Here is a 25,291-nt window from a genome sequence, read left to right as displayed (position 1 = left end):
TGTTTGGAAGCACCTACTTTTCTGTCACTTTGGTTATTTTTGTAATGTTTACGAGGTGCTGCCCTCTCATCCCTGTGGGGTACAATTTCCTTTACAGAGGCCATCGCTTCTGCTTCAGCTGCTGGCATGGCTGCTGCTAGTTGCACGGCCATGTCATCTGTGCTGCTGTGCTGTGGTGCTCTAGAAGCCATCCCAGTTGGTCTCCGAGATCCCCAAGATCGAGGGTGTCAACAGGCTTGCACTTACACCATTCCTTACGGTCACTTCCGATTACCACCTGCAAATATGCATACATCTCTACAGCAGTGTGAAGGTAGCCCCGGTTTGATTCTGTTTGCAGAAGATGAGAAAAACCACTGCAGGTCAAGAAGTGATCTTATGGTAAGTCAGTGAAAGATTCCTCAGCGTGAGCTCCTGACCATGAGAGCTTGCTAAAAAGGCTCCTTCTTGGGAGTAAAAATCAGGAGTTTAGGAGCCCTCCCAGGTGCTACCAATCTATGCTCAGGCTTGTCAAATGCTTTACTGGGATTAGCCTGTGCACCTTACTTTAAAATAAGAGTAAAGCCTGGCTCAGACCTGCAGAACAACTGGTTTACTCTCTGGGTGGAAGACACAGTTTCCAAATTATTGAACACAGTTTTAGGTGATGCTCATGTGAAGCCGCCTTTGGACTCTGGGGATGGCTCTACCTCTCCGTAGTCAGATTTCCTTCTGCTTCAGTGATTCTAAGCACCTCCAAAAAGGCATCAGATAGGAGCCTACTCAGGCACTTGAAGGCTTCATGGAAGTTTGGAACACAGTCTGATGCTGACGTTCCCACAAAGTCTGTCAGTGCAAACATAAAGTACAGTGTAGAAAAATCACACTTAATCCAGAGACATGTCCATACCTGTTTAGAAGTGTAATGTCAGGTTCGTGGGACCCTAAGAGACCACCAGGAGATGATTCGATGCAATTGCAAGAGAGCTTTATTACGAGAGCAATCGAACTAGGGACCCAAGTCTCACTGCCACAGCAGTAGAGAAGTGGGACCCAGAGCTCTGAGTGAACAGGATTTTTAAAGGGAAAGTCTCTGAGCAGGGGGTTTCCATGGCAGCAAGCAGGGGGGCACAAGCCTTGGCGTTACAGAATTGCGTGAAGTTTAGCAGGGCGGGGTGACCCTTTCTGAGGCACCCAATCACAATGGCCAAGGCATATAATCACAATGGGTAAAGGATATAATCACAATGGCTATTTTTCTAAACTATATCTGAAACATTGGGAAGAATTTTCCCACCCGATTTCCAACCGATTCCCATTGATTATTGCCAGGGAGTTTGTCTCTGTTTTCTATGAAGCATTTATTCTGTATTATTTCCTGAAGGCTGTTGCTTAGGAGAGTTAACTTTGTTTTCAGCCAAGTGCACATTCTGTGGTATTTCCTGGTACCTGAATTCAGCTCCCAGTCAAGATGGCGCTTTACTCAGGCTAGCTATACCCAGGCTAACTTAAACTCTTCAGAAGCACACCTTGTCAACAGTGACATAGTGGTCATGGGAACACTCAGACTTAGGTTTATGGATTCAGTGCACGGTTCGTGCATTCTCAGTAGGCTCTGGGCTATTTGTGCCGGATCACTATTTCATTGACAAAATTAAACTATCACCACAGAAAAGCGTAACTAGCAGTAACAGAGCAGTGCTGGTTTCTGGGATGCTGGATGTCTCTATGTTTGTTCAAATAGGAAGAAGCCTGTTGTACGTTTGTTGCATCATATCCTGCTGTTATAGGTCTTTCAATGTAAATATATATGTGTGTATAAATATAATTTGAAATTTATTGGGACTTGAGCTATGTTGTCAATTTTGAGAAAAAGTGTCCTAATTGTCCGTCTTGAGTTGGCATTGCAGAAATTAATAGCCACATTGGTCTAGAAATCTTAATCTTCCCCCATCATAAAGGTTACATACTATTCTAAATACGTAAAGTCTTACGTATGTGAGTCTGATCATAGAAACGCCTGAAGAGTTCTCTAAATGTACAAGAAGAAAAAACAAGCAATATGGCTAAAAGCAATCATACATTTCTTCCTTGTCTCTGTAAGAGGTGAAAATTGACTTCCATATCCGGAGGGAGGGATTCCAGACGTGGCCACTCAGGTCACCTTCTTTCCCTCACAGACAAAGGATTCTCATCACAACCCTTTCTGGCTGCGGTTCTCTACTTAGCGCTAAGTGAAACGCTGAGGAGCACCTGTTTGGAGGCGACAGATTTAAGACGCAGAGCAAGGCTGCTGACGTGGAGACTTTGCATATTTATATAGGCCAACACTGCTTAAACAGAGATAGGACAGCTTTATGTATTGGAAAGTAACAGTTAAGCAGAACACAGGGAGGCTTATCTTTCAATTATCTGGTGGGGGTACTTAAAATCACTTTTATGGCACACTAAATAACATCCCTAAAAAGCCAATGTAGGCCCAAGCTGCTAATGCACATCCCAGGAGAAGCTTATTTGGCTCTAAAGACCCAACATCAACGGTCCCTGTAAATAACCTCCTTATCTATAATAGAAACTCATCTATCACCATCTTAATTACAAGGTGACTAAGGAAGTCAGTGTTAACAAAGGGATTTGTAACATTCGGAGATGCCAACAATGGCCTTGAAGTTCAAGGAAAAGTTTTCCGAATTTCTTCTCATTTGCATGCCTTTCACGCTCCTTTATTAATGGTTTCTATATGAAATGATTGGCAGGGTTTCTTTAATTGCTCTTCTAAACAATAAAATCGCAGTGACGGAAATTTTGGAAAACTAGAGAAAGCACAGAGAAGAAAACCTTCAGTCTATGCTCCTGCATCTTGTTCTCTGAGACACTCTTTGCATGGACAAGTTGCTCTAACAATGTGCAAACACATGCAGACTAGTCAGGATTATTTTACATAGTATAGGCTTTGATTTCCTCTCTCTGTTGGTGTGTTATAATTTTCGGTGGTTATACAATATCCTGCAAATGCAGACTTCCCTCTTTGTGGGAAGTTACTGGGCTTACTACTACTACTACTACTATTATTATTATTATTATTATTATTATTATTATTATTTACTGTTAGAATGAATGCTGAGTCAGTCACCCTCCTATTTCTGCTTCTGGCTACCTGGCCTTTAAGGCCAATTTCCAGGGGTGGCTGTGCTGGGTAGGCCTCAAGCTCTCATGTTCGTGGCTACATACCGGCAGGAGCACTGCCCCAGAGAGACTGCCCGCCCTGTGCTCACCAGCACTGCTTTCCAATGGCTTCTGCTTTGCTCCTTGCTAAGGCTCAGAGCTACAGTTGTTTTAGCCAGTTTGATTGTTGGAGGATTATGCCACACGCAGGTGCCCATTTCCTTGTCATTGCTTGTCTTTAAGAATAATTAAGAAAGAGAATGAGTGGGTCTGAAATTCAGGCAACAAGCATTACAGCTCTTGCTCAAATGTTTGGGGGTGTTTGAGAAATTCATGTGTAACACTGCTCTTCCTTAAGGTTGTAACCTTAAGTTTATCTTAAAGAAACTTCGGAGGTCATTTATTCATATTCTCCATCTCCCTTTCTCTCTCTCCCTCACCCCTATTCTCTCTTCCCCCTCTCCCTCTCTCTCCTCTCACTTTCTTTCTGGGGATACATGTGTGGGTCAGATGTGTGTATATTTAGAAGCCAATTTCCATTCTATTTTCAGACTTTAAGTTAATATTTCCACAGGACGAAGTTAATTTCAAAGCACCGCCCTTGAGCTGCTTTAACCACGATAATCCTACAGGGGTCTTTTGACTCTGAAATGTCCCTGGTTCTTACTGTAGCAAGAGTGTCATTCAGGACCTCCTCACCTGCATTCTTTAAAGTTACACTTCAGTGACTATTACAGAGACTGGAGCTGTGATGGTTTCCATGCGAAATGACCTCCACAGTCTCAGGCAAGAATGCTGGGTCCTCAGTTGGTACTGTTTGCGGAGGCTTAGGAGATGTGGCGTCCCCGCCTTGATGGTGATCAGTCCTAGTCACTCTGGAACTGTGAGCTCAAATTAACCCTTATCCCTATAAGTTGCTTTCGTTGTGGTGTTTTATCACAGGTGACACAGGAGCTCAGGGAGATTTTGGAAGACAGGGGGTCTTCCTTCTTCATTCTTATGGATCGGCAAGTTGAGAGAGAAGTCAGCTACTTGTTCAAGATGGTGAATCTAATAAGTACTGCTTGTGTGCCTCACTGGCGCTTGCTCCCTAATCCTAGGACTTTTAGTTAACTGCACATTTCTTCTCATCAGAGAAAAGATGGCTGTTATGAATCCTTGAAACTACACACAGGACAGCGTAAAATGCACGCATACAGGTGAAAGAATGGCACTGCGGTTTGAACATGGAACGTCTCCTTCTCCCAGACTCAGGTGTTTAAATGGCTAGTCCCCAAAGGTGAGATAGCTGTGGAAGACTGAGGAACCTTTTAGACACAGGGCCTAGCTGGCAGACATAGAGCCTCCAGGACAGAGTGAGAGAGTTCTAGCTTGGTTCTGTTTCTTCCTCAGGCTCCCAGCTTTGTAGTCAGCTGCCAGGGAAGGGAACTTCATGAACCTCTCCTAACACTCAGGGGACATCTGCTGCCAGCCTGCCCTATCATGGTAGGCTGTGTCTGAAGTGGGAGCACAAATTCTTCCTCCCTAAGGTACTGTCTCTCAGGAATTTGGCACCATATTGAGAAAAGCTACTAGGACTGATAGCAACTGACAACCATTCCTTATCCTACTGCCCTCAGCCAGATCCAGGTGAACATTTTGTTCAGTGCTCCCTTCCCTCTTTTCAGAAAAATCCCTATCCGGATTTGGTGTCAATCATCTTAATGGTTTTTAACTATTATTAGTTTCACCATCACACACATCCTTCCCAGAAGGAAAGGGGAGGGTACTTCCTGTGTGATCTCTCAGAGACCATGAACTGTGGCAATTATGCCACTTTCTGCCACCTCACTGCTGTAAGGGTGATGCCGTGTAGATGTGTTACTGCCTTTTCTCGTGTTTTTCTCTTTTAAATTTTGTGCTCCACTCTTTTTAGATTTCCCCAAGTCCCCAAACATTCCCCCAGTTTTTCTTCTGCTGTTACCTGACAGTCTGTTTGTTCTCCGAATGGTCCTCTTTGTCACCGCTATCTTTTATGGATAGGGAGTATTCTTGGATATGTGGCTTGTGTTGACAGTATTTTACTTTTCAAGTCATTTTCATAGTCTGAGTCTTATTCTTTTATCTCCTCCAGTAGAGCTTCTCCACAATATGCACAGTGGTTTGAGTAATAATGGTTTCCATAGGCTGTTATAGGTGTGACCTTGTTGGAGGAGGTATATCACTGGGGGTAGACTTCGAAGTTTGAAAAAACTCATGCCCAGACTCCCTTCTTCCCTCCCCCCCCTTCTCTCTTCTCCTCTTTGCTGGCGTAGCAGATACCTCTTTGCAGGCCAGGATTTAGCTCTCAGCTACTGCTCCCGCACCATTTGTGCTACCGTGCTCCCACCGCAGTGAGGCGAGAGTGGACTAACCTCTGACACTGTAAGCAAGCCTCCTAGTAAGCGTTTTCTTTTGGAAGCATTGCCTTGGCCGTAGGGTCTCTTCACAGCAATAGAAGAGTGATTAAGACACACGCTGAAGAGCAGCAGGCTGAAAGACTAAATGGAGCTGTAGGCATGCAGCGGGGATGGCCGGCCAACTTTGCTGTCCATGGTGGACTTTTTGGGAGGGTGTGTTGGGACATTCGGTGTATTTTTTTTTAATTGTAGAGAAATATAACATGACATGACACCATTGAGACCACTTCATGTGTGCACTTCATGACACTTCTCTATTCTCCAAAATTTTCCATGCTCTTAAAGAGACTCTGTAACTACGAATGCTGCACTTACTCCTCTTTAGGCACTCGCGTGCACTTCCAACCATGCACACGAATGCACCTAACCTACGCATGTGGGTCACATACACAAGCATACATGCATGCATGTGCGTACACACAACTGAAACGAAAAAAAAAAACCTAAGATGTAGAAAGTGGGAGAATAAATGGAAAGTTTTGAGGTAGTGTGATAAGGATGTTAAAGAGTAGCCCTACACAGTGGCTGCCTTCTGGTGGGGGTGCTGGTGGGAAGGACTCAGTGTTCTCGAAGGGGCTTTCTGACCCACTGGAGTATGACCATGCTCCATGAGTATATGGGCAACACAAATAAGACTTGTTTTCTCCTCCTCCTCCTTCCTTGGGGTGGGGAGGTCACGAGGGTGAGGGAGTAGACCTGGGAGGTGTGGGAAATGAGTGTGATCAGGGTGCCTGATGTGAAATTCTCAACTATATCAATAAAAATACTATGTTGAAAACAAGTTGAGAATGGACCCTTAGGGATAACTGAGAAGATGGCAGCAAAGACCATTTGGTTGTGTCACAATGGGTGCTTTTAAAATTGATGAGTGATCACCCTATGGAATTGAGTTGGTGCCATGGCGGTGGTGGATGAGAAGAATACAGAGGTGTGTGAACATCTAATGTAATAGTCAGGTGAGAGATGAAGGGGGAGGGTTGGAAAGAAGAATCAGATGTGAAGAACTGATAAGTCAATGGAATGAAGGCCCCAAAAAACCCTGCAAAATTACCGGTTGGTGTGTTTGCTTACCTCCACTGAGGGGCAGACGTGTTTTGGAAAGATATTTTGAGTAGGTAAGACTTCCACTGTCCACAGACGGTACATCTGTGGAATCTTACAATTCAGAAGTCTTTCATAAGGCAATGCCAGCTGTGAGGCCATTTTCAAACACACAAGATGTTTGCACACTGTGGTTATCAGACTCAAGGCTGAAGTCGACTACAGTGAGGCCAGTCAGCAGGTGTGGAATGGTCCCAGTCTGGTTAGGGAGCTAAAAGCAGCATGCCACTCTTAATGGCAGACCTTTAGGACTAGGCCATGCCTTGCTGAAGAGTGACTCCTTTTTAAGAAGTAGCTCAAGGATACTGGAAGCAGAGCTAATGCGACTTTGCAGGAGGAGGTTTTTCTCCAGGGAAAATATTTCCTTTTTCAGAACCCTTACCAGGCCCATAAACATTTTTGCGCTTCAGAGAAAAGCTAGAAAAAAAAATTATGTTTCAAACTTGGCAAAGAAATTTTTATCAACATGTTCAGTCATGTGTACAAATATTGAGCACCACTCTAAAGGGTAGAGACTGTGACTGATGGACTATCATTTATGACTCATGACATCCCGAAGAGATTCCCTCAAAGAATCCACAGAGAAGTCAAAATTATAACCATCGTATGTTTTATTTGACAACACTGGTTTCAGATATGAGGTGAATCTCTAACAGTAGGACCTGGGAGGCTGAAGCGAGACAATGGTAAGCTCAAGGCCAGATAGCCTATACAGGAAGATCTTGTCTCAAAAAAAAAAAAAAAGTTGCTACTGTCTTGAGGGCACATAACAAGGAAAGCTCATAGGCAAGTTTGAGGTAAAATCTAACGTGAAATTGGGGGCCATGTGTACAGATGAAGATAGTTTGGTGCTACCAAACGTGAAAAGTCATCATTCTTCTTACCTCTCTGTGAACCCTGTGAGCTACAGTAATGACTGGCCAGGCATGCTCACTGATGAAAGAGTGGCACGATTGTCATGGGAGTGACTGGCTACTTCCTGATCAAAGTCTGTTCATCAAGACAAAATCTATTTTCGGCATCTGTACCAGGCAAAGAACCTGTGCTCAGACAGCCACTAGGGAGAAACTATAACTATTATATGGACACAGTATTAAATAAGCTCTTAATGATTTATTGTTACATCCAGAGATTATCGCATTCTTCAACCCTCATCAAAGAAGCTTCTATTTACAGTAGATGATGATCACAGACTCACAACCAGCAAAGGGGCTGAGAACAAAATACTTCAGAAGGCGCATCCCTGTAAGAGCATGCGCTTCTCACGTCCTCCCAAGGCTCAGGGATAACCTTGGAAGAGGGGTCAGAAAGTCTGTAGAAGCCAGAGGCGGTAGATGACTACAAGGAAATGTTGCCTTCTGGAGACAGCTGTGCAGCCTACACATATGAACTCACAGCATTGTGAGAGCATAGAGAAGACCTGTGCAAGCTCAAACCATACGAAACGTTAGCATGGAGGAGGGAGGTGGACATGAAGTCCCAACCTCTAACCTAAGTGCTTTTAACAACTGATAGCTGCTGGGACAGCAGAGTTAGTTCTCACGGAGTGTTTAGCCCCAGAAGTCAACTACGCTCTGGTGGAAGGCCACACACCCAAGTAAAAGGGCACAGAACCTTTTGGTTTCGATGAATTTTTACAAAAGGACACAAAGTTGAAGAGACGGCTGGTCTGGGAAGAATTGTGGAAAGGGATGAATGAGGAGATGAATATGATCAAAACACATGGTAGAAAAAATTAATAGGTAATTCACTGAAAATCTACATACATGTTGCACAAGAGTGATGGATGTTGCATCTTAAAAGATGGCAAGCTGGAGGACATGTGGGGCTCAAGTATGGAAGCACTAGTCAGTGGGCTGCTGGAATGGTCAAGGTTATGGGGCCAGGCTTAAAGTTGAGACATCTGGGAAGTATCTTGGGTAAGCTAAGGAAATAATGTGAAGTGTCCCAGGTTCCTACTTACATAGCAGAATGAATACAATGCTCGTACAAATGAGCTGTTTTTATTTGTGTACTTCCTTGTTAGGCTTATTTATACATTTAACCTCATTGTCCAATTGGATGCCCTGTAGTGTTTGTTATGATTTTGATATGAAATGTCCCCTGATGGTTCATGGGTTCAAGGCTTAGTCTCCAATGCAATGTTTACAGGTCAGGTTTTCGAAAGTGATCAGGGCTTTGATCCAAGCAATGGATTAATCTATTGATGGAATTATAATCCACCAGACTATTGGTGGGGTATAGAAACTGTGGTTTGCCCAAGAACATAGGTAGCCACAGGCAGGCCTTTGAAGGGTGCATGTTATCTTGGGCTTCTTCCCTCTGTTTCCTGTCACGAGGTGAGCAGTATCATCTGTTGAATGCCCCTGCTGACGTCATATCCAGTTTCACCACAGTTTCATTGCAGTGTAGCCAGCTGAGACCAAAAGCCAAAGTCTTTCTCCATTTAGACTGTCTGTCCGAGGCCTTTTGTCACAGCGATGAGAAGTACATTAGTCACTTCTCATCACTGTGGCATGAAAAGGACCTGTGAGATGGCAAAGGCATGATGGCTGAAGAAGGCCAAGTAAGAACCTGTTGGGTTTCTGCTGCCCCACTGTGCACGCGCACACGTGTGTGTGTGTGTGTGTGTGTGTGTGTGTGTGTGTGTGCATACATGTGTGTACAATAATCTTCCTCCTGGAGCATCATCAGCTCTTTCATCACCCCTCCTAAATCACACGACTCTTATAAGATACTGTTTGTCAAAAAAAAAAAAAAAGTCATTTTTGAGATCGTGATTTTACACACATCAATGAGTTGCCATAAAATGTACTTAAAAAAGAGAACAGTCCAGTTTTACTTCACAAATACATATCTATTGACATAAAAGGTCATCTCTATGGCAAACCAACGCAGCTGCTTCTTATATCGGTTAATATGGTGACAATGCAAATAACTGAAGACCTATAGAATCCTGGTTAGTAAGTTAGAAATAATTTTGAATTCAAGTTTTTTCTTTTGAGATTGAAAAATATAGCCAAATTTGCTATTAACCCACTATAGCCATATTCATGCTATGAAGAAGCTGATATATTGTGTCTCTGGTGTTCAACTCTCCATCCTGGTTTTACCTTGCTTTTTAGATTTTGCAAATAATAGTTGTAGTTTCTTTGCTCTTTCTTCCTTGTCAGAAATTATTTTCTGGGAATCTGGAGAGACTGGAGACTTTTTGCAAAATCAATAACATATCTATTGATGGTGTCAGGTTGGTATTATATATTCACAATAAAAAAATTTAAACAGTCATGTTCTTTGTATCTTTTCACAGTGGATTCCCAGTGGCTGACCATTAGCTTTTGGTGAGCGTTCTGTTTCACCCCGTCAGTTCTGTGTGGTATGTCGTGGATATATATGCAATTAAATTGCTTTGGCTGAGTTGCTCCTGGCAAACTTAAACTTAAACCTTATTTAGGATTGAGTTAATCTGGTGGACATTGTGAAATGACATATAAAATCTTCCATACAAAATGGGCTTTGTGGAGATTAGGCAAGCATTGATATCATTCCTTGCAAAAATAAATATATTTTAATTTTTCCTGTAAAAAAAAAGCTGATATATAACAAAGACAATGGAGTATAACGATCACTTATAAAATGAGCCGAAGAGTGTATGATCTCAGTGGCCCTCAGTAGAGGCTCTGAAATTTGAGAGGCGTATAGAATGTGAAACAATTTGTGATGTCCACATCAGCTGTGCTGTTCTCATTTCTCTTCCGGTAGCAGCACCTCAGGATGCCTGGGGTTCTCTGTTTGCAGGAGGGGTCAGGATGTCTGCCCATAGCCAGGTACCCAGGATGACTCATGGATTGAAAGCAATCTTTTTTAAGATTTATTTTTATTTTATGTGAATTGGTATTTTGCCGGAGTAAGTGTACCTTGTGTGTGCAGTGCCCACTGGGGACAGAAGAGGGTGTAGGAGTCTCTGGAACTGGAGTCACAGACCACTGTGAGCTGCCATGTTGGTGCTGGGAGCTGAATCCAGATTCTTTGGAAGAGCAACTAGTGCTCTTTGCCCCTGAGCCATCATGGAAGCAGTATTTTACCTGAAGGGGTTTTTACTGGGTCTTGCAATTCACTCTGTGTCTAGAGAAAATAGATAACAGCTTTAAAGAGCTGTTGAGACAACAGCTCCAGTTTCTGTAGACCATTGTCGCTGTGAAACCAGGGGTTACCCGGCTACCCACGTCACAGTTTTCATCTTTGCAACCTTTTCTCTGCTCATTCAAAAGAATTGTACTCTCTGGCCTTCTTGTCACCCTGGACTTGAATCTGAGAGCAAACTGAGAAGCACACTTTTCAGTGAGCTAAGCAGCATCTGGAAGTGGAATTGTTTTAGTTTCTAAAAGTGTATCTGAGGTCATTTTCATGATATTGTGGTGACACTAAGTCCTTCAAGATCACCATGTCTTCCAGCACACGAGTAAGCCAGTCTTATATGTTAGTGAAACTGAGCTTCGAAGATATTGGATCAGTGAATGCTTGGTAGTGGCTAATGAGTCGCTGAATCAAAAAGTAAAATTTGCAGATGTGTGAGGTGCTGTGTCTTGTCTCTAATTAGAAGCTGGCATTATGGGGGGAAGCCACACCCTGGGTTGAGCTATGCCATGTAAGGGAGTGCTATCAGCCTGCCTTATCCTAGCAACACTGAAGGCTAGAATTTCTTCCTGGTTCGTAGTTTTGAAGAAACAAAGAAGAGCCCCACATCATGAAAACAACCAAGGGTGAGATGGGAGACTTGTAGGTATGACCTTCTCAAGAGAGTTTGGAAGTACAGAACTCCACGGTGCAGCCTCTAGAGAAGACTCTGAGGCCCAGCAGACACTCCAAATACAGTGACATTCAAGCAGAGAAACCAACAAAACCACACACACTTAACTCCTCACCCGCAGAAACAGGGCAAAGACGTATTCTATCTCTAGCTTCTAACTTTGTAGTAATTGAAATAATAATATAATAATAAACAACCCAGGCTTTACTGCTAAAAAGGAAGAATTTCTATCACAAATACATAAAAACATAGGAAAGACTTTGGAACCTGATGAATGCGGGTGAGAGCTGGGAGGAGTGTAAGGAGCACTGTGGAGAATGAAAACAATGCTGAAAATACAGGACTCTCTTGATGACGCATGCAATTGCTAAGGTGAAAACAGGAAGGCATTTAAGAACACCTAGCCTAGGTGGACTTGAACTCCAACTAGGCAGGCGGGAGCAGCAATCTCGGGACACAGTGTGGGTTACACCGTATAACCCACTTTCATGTATTAACTAAAGTATTAACTTTTTAAATACACCTTAGAAAGTTCTCTTTAGGTTTATGTATGTGAATGTTTTGCCTGCATGTATGTCTGTGCATCACGCATGTGCCTGGCACCCGTGGTGATCAGACAAGGGCACTGGCTGCCTTGAAACTGGGGTTACAGATGGTTGTGAGCTACCAGCTTGGTACTGGCAACCAAACACAACACGTATCCTCTACAAAAGCAACAAGTGCTCTGTATTGCGGAACCATCTCTCCAGCCCGGGAGCACACTCGTGAGTGTCCACAAAACACAATTTAAATGATGGAGCCGAAGCTTCAGGAGCTCACACACTTTTGGTGACAAATGAAAGGAACTCAACTTGCTATTTTGTTGTTGTTTTGGTGTCACATGTGTCCTTATGGGTGTGTCTGAGTGTCTGTGTCCCAGAGAATGTGAGTGGGATGGTTACAAGCTAGCCTCAGATGTTCCTCAGGAGACATCCCCCTTGATTTTTGAGACAGGGTCTCTCACTGGTATGGAGTTCGCTAATTAGGAGAGGCTGGCTGGCAGTCAACTGCAGCAATGCCCCTGTCTCCACCTCCCAAGGACTGGGTGGCCTTAAGCATACACTAACTACCACACTGGATTTTAAAATGGCTTTATTTTTATGTGTATTAGTGTTTGCCTGCATGTATGTCTGCACACTATGCACATGCCTGGTGCTTGCAGAGGCCAGAGTGGGGTTTTGGGTCCCCTGTAAGTATAGTGACAGCTGGTTGTGAGCTTCCATGTGGGTGCTGGGAGCCAAACCTGGGTCTTCTGCAAGAGTAGAGTCCCTGTTTTTTGTTTGTTTGTTTTTAATGTAGGTCAAGGGGCTGACAATTCATTGCTCACACTTGTTCTGTATGACAGGCCATTTACCCATGGAGCTGCAAATGCCCAGCTCTGATTTTTAAAGTCAGGCATTACTTTGGATCTTAGCTGTCATCCCCATCACGTGAGGAATGTGATATGACCTAGCAGCTGGATGAGGTCATGCAGAACTTTGAAACATCCACTGTCTGATTGATTCAACTGTGGAGCTGCTATCTGAAAGAGCAGTGGTTCTTGGCTAGACCAAAAGTAACTCAAAAACACTAAGCCCTTTTTCCCATAAAACTGAAAATGAGAGTCTTATAATGCCCCTTTGAAGCCATTGTAGGTAACTGAGTATTTATATAAATGTACTCTGCTATCATCCCCAACCATCCAAGGTCTGTATACCATAGACTGAGTGTGTGAATCTCTAACCCTGACTGAAAAGAATATATATCAGCTAGATTTGGCCTTTGATGTAATGCGAATGTGAACTCTGGGTGCTAAACCACACAAAACTGCAATCACTCCACATGGAAAATTAGAGCTTTCAATGCATTTGCCATTTTTATTTTGCGATGCAGTAATATCATTCCCGGCGGGGTGTGATGCAGTTGACAGTGTAATGGAGAATATATCTTTCTGGAGGCTATTTATAACTAAACACTAAATATTTTAATTACAGTGGAAATTCTGTACAATTTAAGGCTTAGCTCTGAACTAGATTGTAAATATGAACCAGATTTGTAAATAAAACACCTTTTTGTTCAAGTAAAAGAAGAAAAAAAAATCAATGAAAAAAAATACAAGTAAAGAGAAAAACAAAAAACAAAACAAAACAAAACAAAACAAAAAAACCCCAACAAAAACACAAAGCAAAAGTAGCCCGGCAGGTCTCCCTGGAGTGAATTTTCATAATATTGTAAACTAACAAAAATACAGATTTTTCTTCCCCAACAATGATAATTTACATATTGAGGGTTTCCTTAGGTAATTCTGGGAATCTTTTTGGACTGAACACTGACCAGTGCAAGCGACCAGGAAGAACTTACATCAGTGTGCTAAAATCAATGCTACCTTACAATCAGAGACACAAAGCAAGACTGTAAGCATTAAATATTTCTAAGGGTCAGAGAGACATTAACTGCTTAGGGGTGAAAATAATAAAACCAGATTAGACGAGGATAAGATTCAAGTTGTTTACTAAATAACGTTGGTTATTGGCACATCTAATCTGGGGTAGATCTGACACACCGGACCTAGACGGCGGGTAGCATTTTAGGGCAACTGACATTTATTTGTAAACAGAGAATTTGTCACCTATGAAACTGGGATTCTGTTGAGACTTTAATAATAAACTATGGAAGGCATGAGCTGTGGATGTGTTACATGAGATCACGGTATACACTGTTGGTTATGAACGTGCAGGTAGAATTGAAAACAGGTATTTTGGTGAAATTAAAAGTGCGGCTCTTTTGTGGTTTTTATCATCGCTTCATGCAGTATCAGTTTAGTGATGCTGATTCGGATTTCTTTATTATGGGAAGATCTCTCTGCCAGTGTCTTTAATGGTAAAGGTCGGCTCTTCTGGATTGGAATTTTCCACAGACAGATATAAGTCAGTTGGGTTAGAAGAACGAACTCGGCATCGGCTCCGGTTTTCCTAACAGTTTATATGACTGGGTTCATGTGCAAGCTAAGTTATTCCTGTGGGAAGAAAGATTTAATTAGTTTCTCATTTGAAAAATATCCGGGGAGTCACAAGATGTAGCTTAGGAGTTAGAGCGCTCATAGTGACGGATGCTGTCACGCTGCGGCCTAAAACTGCATCACCCAAGCCCACTAGAGAAAAAAAAAATCTTTTCTCTCATTCACTTTTGTTTCCAGGAATCTTATCAATTTGAATCTGAGTGAGTTTAGCATGTTCTCCTTATTTTAGAAAGAGACAAACTCTTTTCAATGTCTTATTCTGGAAGAACATGTGTCAGTAGCTGCGACTGCAGTCGGCCTTCACAGCCCACCCAAGGAGGCTCGTGGCCCCTGAATTGTTGCATGGCAGGCCAGGAAAAAAGACAAGGCTGTGCACACAGAGAGGGCAGAGTCTGCTCATGATGCTGGCCACACAGATCGGCAAGGCATGCATCTTCGGGAGGAAAACAGGACCACAAATCTGCGGGGATTTTTTTTGCCTCCCCTTGGGACAAAACAGTAGGCGAAGGGGGAGAGTAACTCACAGGGTACAGGAAGTATAAGACATTCAAAGAGAGAGTTAGTGCTCAGTATCGGACTAAAGAAAACCATCTGGGGCACAGACACTGGTCCTGGAAGACTGAGTGCACGTCCAAGGAATGATGCCGCCATCAGAAGCATGAGGGAGGACGGCTAATTACAGCTACAAGTTGAAACACAAATTCAGCCTGGCAGAAGAACCCGCTTTCTTTTTTCTTTTTCTTTTTGTTAGGCCACGTGGCAAGTGAAATCAAATTTGATTATTTCAAATTTGGGTAATTAGAAGGATGCAAAGTCCGGGTGAAGAGGGCAGCAGTGCGGCCGTGCAAGCAAAGGACCCCGCTTTCCCTTCTCCTCTAACGGGCGTGGGTGCAGAGACAGCTCTGAAGATGGAATCTCGACAGCAGAGGCAACCCAGTACCCATAGAACGGGTCTCCATCTTCTCGCTCGCCAGCCCCACCAGTGCCAGTGAGAGGACAAAGGAGGCGAGGGAACGGGGCGAAAGGGTGGGAGGGAGGTGCCCCATGCCACATGCTAGCTGAGGCAAGCTTGGAGAGTCCGTGCCACCTCTTACCTCTGGTCAATCCTCTCCATCTTCTGGTGTGATTTCTGTCTCTTTATGGACCACTACTTTGGTCACTGACATGTCGGGGTGCTGCTCTTTGGCCTCTTTAATTGCCTGAGCCAGCGCCTATCCCCAGGAAATCACAGAAGGGCGAGAACAAAAAGGAGGTGGGACATGCGTGAGCCGCAGCAAGGTGTAGACTTATGAACTTAAATCTATACCCGCAATCAAACAATGAGGATTCAAAACCACGTACTGCACAGTTAACTCAGAAACTTAGGGGAGAACGTGTGCTGAACTGCAAGGTTAGCACTGGGAGCCCAGTGGCCAGTGTGTTCCCGTTTACTTCTCTATTACACTGTTCGCCATCTCACACAGGCTACCTGGTCGTGGTCAATGTCAGCATCTCCCGTGATGACTATTCGCTTCTCGATCCTCGTCTCTGAAATGCCTCCTTTCACAGTCTACAGGAAACAGAAGAGCTCGGTGAGCCGCTCACTGGGGCGACGGAGGAGCGTGGTGGCGGTAGGAAGCACCACCGTCATTCATTCTCCCAGAGCTAGAACACTGCTCTCCCAGACCCTCCACACGCCCGCTTTCAGGAGTGAGGATACGGCTGAGTTCTCTGGGTTTGGTAGGCCCGATTTCTACGATCTGCTCTAAGCCCGCCACTGAGTGAGCACCCAAGGCTCCACAAACCCAAGCAGCGGGTGACAAGTGCGTGGGAGATACAGATGTTTTAAAGCTTGCTTTTAATATAGCCATCTTGGCGTGTGATAGGCACGTGAAGATTTCCTTGTGCAGCCCAATGTGGCAGAGGTTCTGATGATCAATGCCTCCCTCCCACCCTCAAGAACGCTTGTGCGGGTTTGCCCCACTTACTTTGGTGATGTGTGTGGTGGTCGTGGTACTGGTGGTTTCAGATGTGATCGTCTGTGCGCTCATTAGCAGGCCTGGCTCCAGATCGGCCCCAGGATCGACCTAAGCAGGGACAGGAACACAGGCAGCACGCTGGCGTGGTTACACTCCTCTTCCTCGGCTGGCTCCACTCTTCAATGCACTACCGCGATTGAGCAAACCCAGCCCTCCCTATCTGACGACTCAATCAACCACAGGTTGAAAATACGCAGAATCTGTTTGCAACCAGGTTGACTGTGTGCAGGTATCTGTTACATACACACAGCGGAGTGTATGATGTGGATAAATGATAAGGAAATGTTATGCTATTCTAGCCAAGGGGTTAGAGCAGCCACAGATTTGTATATCCACGGGAAACCTGGAACCCATCTCTTTGGAAGGAAGAACTGCTTCCTACAATCATTGCCCAGTTCAGATAGAACTCGAGAGCTGCTAGGAGTAAACTCCAGGCGAAGCCACGGGCAACTGAGACTTAAGAAATTCGAGCAGCGGATGGCTGAGTGAGTCTTCTTTCTTACATAGCTGCACACCCAGGTCTCTGAGACTTTTCTATGTCAGAATTACCTGAAGCCTTGGTTAAGTCACTAGTTGCTCTGTAATCAACAGTAAAACTAACTACAGTATTGCACTATTTTTGAGAGAGATGGTTTGGATGGGGGACTCTCTAAGCCTCTAGGGTTGATACTGTATAGTTACACTTGAATGCACGAAACCATGAAGCTGCCAGGCCTCTGGTCCTCAAAGGCCGTCTTACCTGTGACGACTCATAGGTGATGGTTTTTGTTTCTGTGTGAACTACTGGCACTTCCTTGGTAGAGGTTTCTAGTTTTACTCCTCCTGGAGAAACACTGCCCACGCTCACGCTTTCCATCTTCACAGTGGAGGACTGTATCGGTGGGAAGTAAGGGAAGAGGTTATGGAGGGGCGCGCCTGGTTTGAGCTTTCCTCTCTTCTTGGGATCCTTGGTACTTTAGTTCTTAAATGAGGAGGTAAGTTTGGGGTCACAGCATACAACAAACCCATGTCAACCTCTCCAAGTTACACAGCGTTGTTAACATGGAATGCTCAAGACAACAGGGACATTTTAGAGGAAATTAGATCCGTCCCTCCACCTCGATCTCATATGCAAACACTGATAGAGTTAAATAATAATAATAATAATAATAATAATATATTATATAATATATTATAGTAATATAATTAATATATTATATAATTATATAGTTCTATAATATAATTAATATAATATATAATAATATATTAATATTAATATTAATATTAATATTAATTATTATTATTATTATTTGTGTTTGGGGGGAGGATAAGTCTCCCAACCTGGTTCTCTCCTCCCACTGTGGGTTCCAGGGATTGAACTCAGGTCATCAGGCTTGCGTGGCAAGCAGTGTTGGCCACCGAGCCATCTTGGTGGCCCTCAGATCTACATCTCAGGGTACTACGTGGGAGTGAGAGTAACTACCGTTTACCTCAAAATGAGCTTTCTGTTCCAAAGCCTCGGAAGGGTGCACAGCAGACACCTGCTCCTCCTCCTGGGAGACAGTGGCTGGCTGCTCCTGCTCGGGGACAGGCTTCTCCGCCTCCTCTCCTCTCTCTTCCTTAGCTGCTTCTGTCACCTCCTTCCCTTTCATACCGTGAGGATCCGCTGCTGTGGACTCTGCCGAGGCGGCCACTTCATCCCCGGCTGTGTGCGAAGCATCCCCGCTGGCGTGCACGCTCATCACGTGCCTCTCCTCCACCGACACGGACAAGGTTTCCTGAAGCACCTTCTCGGCACTGAGGGGCTGGGGGTGTGGGACCGAGTCCCCCTCTGTCTCAATGGACTCTGTCTTCGTCTCCAGTTTCTGTATGGGAAGAGCAGAGTGTCTGAATGGTCTTTCTTGAGAGAGACAGAACAGAGCAAACCAAACCCCCAAAGCTGCCGCTGGCTAGGGCAGCCACAGCCAGCACCAGGAACTCAAAGGCACAAACACTGAAGGAAATAAAAATGAGCTTTCCTTCCTCCTGCCTGCTTTGAGGTGTGCCTGTTCGATGCGCTCACACTGGGAACTACACAGCTTCCTGGGGGCACTAGCAAAGGACAGAACACAATAAAATATGCAAGTGGAAAAAAAAAGAGAGAGAGGGAGACAGACGGAGAGGAAGCTTTGTAGACCCAGCGGATGAGACAAAATGTGTCTAGAGACTAAACACTATTAAAATTTCCTGCCGTGATTGCTTTTGCGAATGGGAAGCACACCTTTGAAGTGGAGTGGAAGGCACAGGACAGACTCACAGACCAGCACCAGGGACAGTCACTCATGCAGAAAGGCAAGGCCACTTGGGTGCAAAACGCACACACTCACAAAGCAAAGCAAAGCAAAGCAAAGCAAAGCAAAGCAAAGCAAACGGACACATTCAGAAACACCGAAGATGGGAGCAAAAGGCCACCTGCACCCAGCTCTGGGTGGTAGACGAAACCCCTCCTATGAACTCTGTGGGCTTTCGCGCAGACTCTAACAGACTGAGGATCTCCGAGCCATCTGTGAGCTTGTCCCCGGAAGACTGCTTAGTCTGGGTGAACAAAGAAACGAGAGTCAAGCGCGAGAGAGACACCTCAGCCACGCACATTCACAGCTTGTTAGACAAAACTGGAGGCGAAGGACGAAGGGAGGAGGAGTGAAGGAGTCCACGGACAGAAAAGAATGGGGCGTAAACGCAGCAAGGCGGTTGCGAGGCCTCGTGTGCTAAAGCTGAGAGTTAATAGGATCAGGGTGGCACTGGTTCAAGCGGGTCAATATCCCCCCTGTCATTGCAAGCCACAGCAGCGTTATCGCATCTTGGGAACGGGCAGCTGGAAATAAAACGGAAAAGTGTTTTAATGCTGACTTTGGGCTGCAATACTGACTCAATCATGGAAATAAAAAGCCGGGTTTGCTGCTCTCAACATAAAGCCAAGCAGCCAGAGAAACGGAAAAGCTTCAGGGTGGAAGGGCGCCGGTTCAGAAACTGTCATGCTGAATCTTAAGCCGCGGCCGAATGGGAGCCACTGGTTACCACCACTTGGGAAGCGGACGACTCGGTGACATAGTGAGCAGTAGCGACAGTAAAGGCTGGTTCCTGGGAGTACCGCCACTCAGACAGGCTCTTCCTGCGCGGCCCAAAGGGCCCCACCTTCAGGACCTCACTCTCCGGCACCTGCTGGGTTTTGCTGAACCAGGCCTGGGCAGGTGCATCCTCTCCAAGCATTGGAGCCTTCTGCGCGTCACCGTTCTCAGGGCTTTGCCTACGAGATTCAGCTTCCTTGATGGGTGCCAGGGATTCCGACACTCTCCGCTTTGGGGTGTGGACCTCGGGTCCTCTTCTGGATTTCTCATCAGCCAGGGTTTCCAGGACCTCATATTCCACCAGCAGGGGACCAACCTTCGTGGCCTCTGAAGCGCCTCCCTCCATCTTCCACAGGGCTCCCAGCGTGGAGGGCTGTGCTCCTTTCTCCCCCTCTTTAGCCTTCCCAGTCATGGTAACAATTCTTCCAGAGACCGTGTCATAGGATTTTCCTAGTGTGTATATCTTCTGCTTGTTTTCTTCCGTGAGCTGCGTTTCTCTGGTCAGGTCATCGAAGCCATGCACGTCGATCATGCCGGAACTTAGCAAGTCGGCTGGGATCTCCCCGGTTTTACTGCTCACCGTTACCACCTTGTAAGTCACAATCTTTTTGAAATCACCATCAGCTACCTCAGTGGGTATTTTGTCTACAATAACCCAATCCTCTGTGCCCTATATTCGAAATATAAAAGCTAAATTAGAAAAGCCAATGGTATCTTGTTTCTAACATAAGTTTCTTTCTTTTTTTTTTTTTTTTTCCAACAACAACAACAACAACAACAAAAAACCCAGGGCATAAACTACACTTGGGGACGGGGTAGAACTGAAGCAAAGGATGGCTGCTAAGATCTAAGAATATGGCTGCACGCTACACTCACCTAAAATAGACTAATTTCAACCCAGAGTTGAAGTTCTGTGGGGCGGCCATTACAATTTCAAGTTTCTTCAGATATGAACATATTTTGGCAATAAAGTTGAAAGAAACCTATCTGACCTTACGGTCAGCATCTGGTTGGTTTGCTCTTAAGACTGGATGGGGTAACTGAGGCACTTCGTGTTCCAAGTGTAGGTGCAGAGGACACTTTTCCTCGATTGCTGAAGTTATACACTGCTGCTCATACTGCTATGCTCACAAGGAAGTTGCAGGGCTTTTCCAAGTTTCTGTAAAGACTGCTTTCCACATACGCAAACTTGTTTCCTTACCTAGGGAAGTCAGTTCACGACTCTACTTGGCAGCAATGCCCACTGAGTGCACCTTTATTCAAGGCATTGTAACGGAAATTTCCCCTGATGTGCTGCTACTGACTGTATCCTTTTATAAATAAGATTTAGTGGCTTGTAGGTTCCACTTTTAACTATAACTGTGGTTTGATGCCTCAGTAATTTCTCTTCCACTTTCTTTAGCATTAGTTCCAACAAAGCAGAGGAAAGGTAAGAAAGCTTGGCCTACAGGAGCGTCAACAGGATGAGAGGGGCTAAGAGCTAACCAGCCCTCCAGGTTACAGAAGGAAGAGAGACCAGACTAGCACAGCTGAACATTTGGTTTTGCGACTTAAACTAGCATGCTCTCTTTTGTACTTATTGTAGGCTGGAAACTTGAATCCAGATATATGTTTGTGTTAAGCAGAAATAAGTAATGTTTAATCTACATGCTGGCTTTGGACTAAAATAAGTAAATTGGAAAAAAAAATAACCTCTAGGGTCGATGGAACACTTTTCTGGAAAATTATTTGATGAGAAGTGGACACAGAATCAGCAGAGACTCCTTCCCGCGTTTCCTCAATCACTCTTGGCTAGTAAGAAAACCAATATAAGTTCAGGGCGTTCAGAATTGGCCAAGGTCATTTACAACAGTAGCAGTCTAGAGAAGAAAACCTGCAGTGGGGAAGGTCAGATGACCACAAGCAGAACTGAGGCTTCAATGGTAGTTTTTATCATATAGAAGTCTCAGGCAATATGTAATTTGCTCACTAACACAGAGGGAATCCCCTTTCCCAACATATAAGGAAATTAACATACACAGCTTAGCTTCAAACAAGAAAACCGAAAGAAGTTAAAAAACTTGACCCTCTGGTTACATTGAAGCCTGAAGAGTGACTCTTTACGGAAATATCTACGTTTGCTTTTTACCTGAGACTCAAGGAATGGCGAGCTTCCTTGCTGTAAAAATATAACTTTCTCAGAAATCGCTCTCTCTTCTTTGGTCTGTTTGAATAAAGGGGGTTGGGTTGGAGAAGAGGAAGCAGACATTTCCCAGAAAGATGAGTTAGGAAGCGGTACTTTATCACAAATGTATTCATATCATTCATGTTTTCCTTGAAGGGTTATTAATTTGAAAAACGATCTAGAACCACTTCAAGTTTTAATAATCATTTCAAAGGGCAACGTTATTTTCTTGAAACGGATGCTCACACAGCTCAGACATTTTACATTTCCGCACAGTGCACACAAGAGTGATAGGAGGAGTTTCTTAGCATTTCTACGCGTATCTCTCATGGCCTGAATAGTTCTAAAAGAAAATGTGATGAAACTATTTTTAAGAGTAGTTAGGAAGAAACGGTCTCTTCTATTTCCGACAAGTATCCAACCATATTCTCACTCACATGCTGCTTGGTAGGGAAGGAAGGGCACACATACAACTGATGCATTAGCCATTTGTACGGGTTGGCTTTGACTGTCCACTTGAGAAAGCTGGAGTCTTTTGAGAAGGAAAAGCTTGGTGGGCGATTTCCCTAGCGCAGAATGGCCTGCAGGCATGACTGTGGGGACTGTTTTGACTGTTCACTGTGTAGGTGGTGTCATTCCCTAGGCAGACAGTTCCGGGTCCAAAGGAAACCTAGCTAAGCTTGAGCCTGCAAGTGAGGCAGCAGGCAGCTTCCTCCATGGAACTGCTTCTGGCTTGCTTCATACCCTAACTCCCATCAGTGATGGACTGTGAACTGGAAATATAAGACAAATAAGCCCTTTCCAACCCCAAGTTACTTTTGGTCAGAATGTTTTTTATCACCACCACAAAAAGCAAACTGGAATACCATTTACTTGAATAAACCCAGTCACTTTTGGATAGATGTCTTTGCTGGCTTCTGAGCAAGCAAGAGTCAAACTTTATTTGAACTTCTATAATATGGTAAATAAAATTTTAAAGTTAAGTTCAAATTATCTGAGTGGAAACTTTAGATCAAATCATTGTTCTCTTTAATGTATAGAATCAATAACAATAATTTCATTCTTTTTACGTAGAAACCAGTTCTTGAGTTTCAAACTATCCTTTTGTTATGTCTTTTAGCATTAAATATACCTAATTCAAATGGCAATCCCATTGCTACCAGGGCTGTCTTTGCATAGTGCACAACTCCATACAGTAGGGATAGAAAGAATATCTTTAAAAATTAGTCTAAAAACAATCAGGCAAAGTTCAAAACTTTTAGAAGAATGGAACTCTTCCAATAAATTATATCATCATAAACAGTACTTTTATGAAGACTCTTAAGAGTTTAGCCCACATTCAGAACCATGTGTCAATAACAGAAACAGCTAACATGGTGGGCTGGGTTTAGAATTAAAGTCTACACATGGCCTACCTCCCAGCCTAACCAGTCCCTTTGTGATGGTAGACTGTTTGTCTACCAGCCACTTAGCAAGGACAACATCGAATTGCTTGCCTATGAGGAGTTTCAGGGGAACCTCTGGAACACTCTGGGACCCACTATAAACTGTGACAATACTCTCCTCTGATGGATTTTTCTAATGAGAGGTAAGGAACCCATCCATTTTCAGGGGAGGAAAATAATTCCTATCCTGCTGCAATTCCGGAGGAGGACATTGCAAAAGATAAAATATACTATGAGCAATTATTAAATGAAGATTATAAACATTTCCAGTTGCAGACTCTTTTTTCAAACAGAAGTGAGAAACAGGAGAAGTTCAAAATTATAGGTGCTCCTCCAGAATAACATGTTTAAACCTCTTATTATAATTACTGAGATAAATGTTATTCCAAAGATAAAAGCCGGGGAAAGAGTCAGGCACCTAAACAGTGGTTTTCAGGAAGCCTCCCGGCACTGGAAACATCAACAGGCCACGATCAGAACCGTGTGTCAATAGCAGAGATACCTAACACAGGGGACAGGTACACAACGAGTCTATTCATGGTCCACCTTCCAACCCAACCAGCGCCTCTACTAATGACATGAGCTGCTGGTAGATTGAAGCCTCCACACACATGCCTTCATCATGGCTAAGCGTACAGACAAGTGCAAAGGCCAGCCATTTTACTTCTTTCTTAAACGTCACTCTGCAACGAACTTGCAAAGTCCTATTCAGGGACACAAAGTTCACAGCACTCACCTTCTCTAGACTATGAAGGTTTTCTACCAATAAATGTTGGAAGTACATGAATTTGAAAACATAAAAGCTTTACGAAATGGGCATCAACTAACCAGCGTCTGCCTCAAAGCTTTATTATATTAGGTGCAGCGTACGTGTTAGGCTGACTATATTATATAGCACGTACATCCGAGAGCTTACTACACACATGCAAAAGAGGACAATATTGGTACTGCACAGGTATGAATATTGCTTTTTTTAAAAAAAAAAAAAAACAGGGATTTGGAAAACTTTGCTATACAACTAACCACTGAGGAACACAAGTGTAAAATGTGTGAGGCCTATGTGTAATGTGAAAGGCCATTTTGGGAACTGTTTGCTCTCTGTCACAGATCACATGTCTCTTACAGGAACTGATCTGTTTGCCAGTGTTAACAAGGACTTGATTTTATCCACTACTTTGGGGACACCTCTGCTGTTTCTCTGCTAATCCTTCGTGCAAACATTTGAAGTGTGAAATCACTGGCAATCAAAGGCAGACTGTATGAATAGTGAACACATGAAAGTCTCTGAATAGAATCATTATTAGTTCACCATAAACTTTTAATATTTTTCTAATTGTTCATGAATGGAAGCATTTTACAGAAATAACAATTAGTATTCAACCACTATAGATAAAAAGCTGATAACATTAAAAACCTAAGGTTATTAGATTTTTTTTTTCAAAATACCATTTTCTCATTAAAATTCATCAAACAACAAAACAAAACAGAAATCAACTAACTTGGGGTCAAAAATTTGAATCTAAGTCCCTTCCTTGTTCTGACACAAAATAATATTGCTTTATTTGTGATGCAAATTTAAGAAAATAAGTTAAATATTTCTATGTAGTCACAACTGGGCTTTTTTTTTACAGTGGATAATTAAAGTAGCCATATCAAATAACAATGTGATACCAAGTAATCGATATTCTTTGAAAAAAAAATGTCCCCTATCCAAAATAAAATTGATTGCTTTTGAGGCTGAAAATCAATATGCTTTGTTCATGCCTCGCTGCAGGCTAAACAGATCATCTGCTTTTCGTAAAGCTAGAAAGAAAAGACAAGGTGTAAATATAAAAACTGCCGTTGATTTAGACAACAGGAATTTTTTTTTTCTCTTATGGCTATCTATAGGGCTCACAGCTGGACTATAAACTTAGATGTCACTGACAACTGTCTGGTCCTGAATAACACTTGGGAATGTAGAGGTCACTCTGCCTTGGCCAACTGTCTAGGGAGGCACAGGGCGTGGACCATATGGAAACAGCTCTCAGCTTCCAGGGCCTGAAGCA

General features: G+C 43.7%; 1 protein-coding gene across 19 annotated transcripts in view; it reads right to left on the bottom strand.

Moving 5' to 3' along the window:
• Positions 1-13,368: 13,368 nt before the first annotated feature.
• Epb41l3 (erythrocyte membrane protein band 4.1 like 3) overlaps positions 13,369-25,291 on the bottom strand; it is a 125,438-nt gene continuing 113,515 nt past the window's right edge. For 7 of the 19 annotated variants that reach the window (XM_055610132.1, XM_055610136.1, XM_055610135.1 and 4 more), the window contains 8 exons: positions 21,763-21,837; positions 18,979-19,101; positions 18,018-18,392; positions 17,288-17,419; positions 16,498-16,596; positions 15,999-16,079; positions 15,625-15,741; positions 13,369-14,527 (listed from right to left, as the gene is read on the bottom strand). In XM_055610132.1, the coding sequence (XP_055466107.1) occupies positions 15,631-15,741; positions 15,999-16,079; positions 16,498-16,596; positions 17,288-17,419; positions 18,018-18,392; positions 18,979-19,101; positions 21,763-21,837 (996 nt within the window). In that variant the 3' untranslated portion in view covers positions 13,369-14,527; positions 15,625-15,630. The remainder of the gene's footprint in view (positions 14,528-15,624; positions 15,742-15,998; positions 16,080-16,497; positions 16,597-17,287; positions 17,420-18,017; positions 18,393-18,978; positions 19,102-21,762; positions 21,838-25,291) is intronic. The other 12 variants (XM_055610137.1, XM_055610139.1, XM_055610143.1 and 9 more) reach the window with 3 other exon arrangements.

This window comes from Psammomys obesus, unplaced genomic scaffold (genome assembly GCF_907164565.1).
Source record: "Psammomys obesus unplaced genomic scaffold, mPsaObe1.curated_primary_1811, whole genome shotgun sequence".
Classification (NCBI taxonomy): domain Eukaryota; kingdom Metazoa; phylum Chordata; class Mammalia; order Rodentia; family Muridae; genus Psammomys; species Psammomys obesus.
Note: the sequence above shows the minus strand (reverse complement) of the source record. Positions and strands in the feature narration are given on the sequence as shown.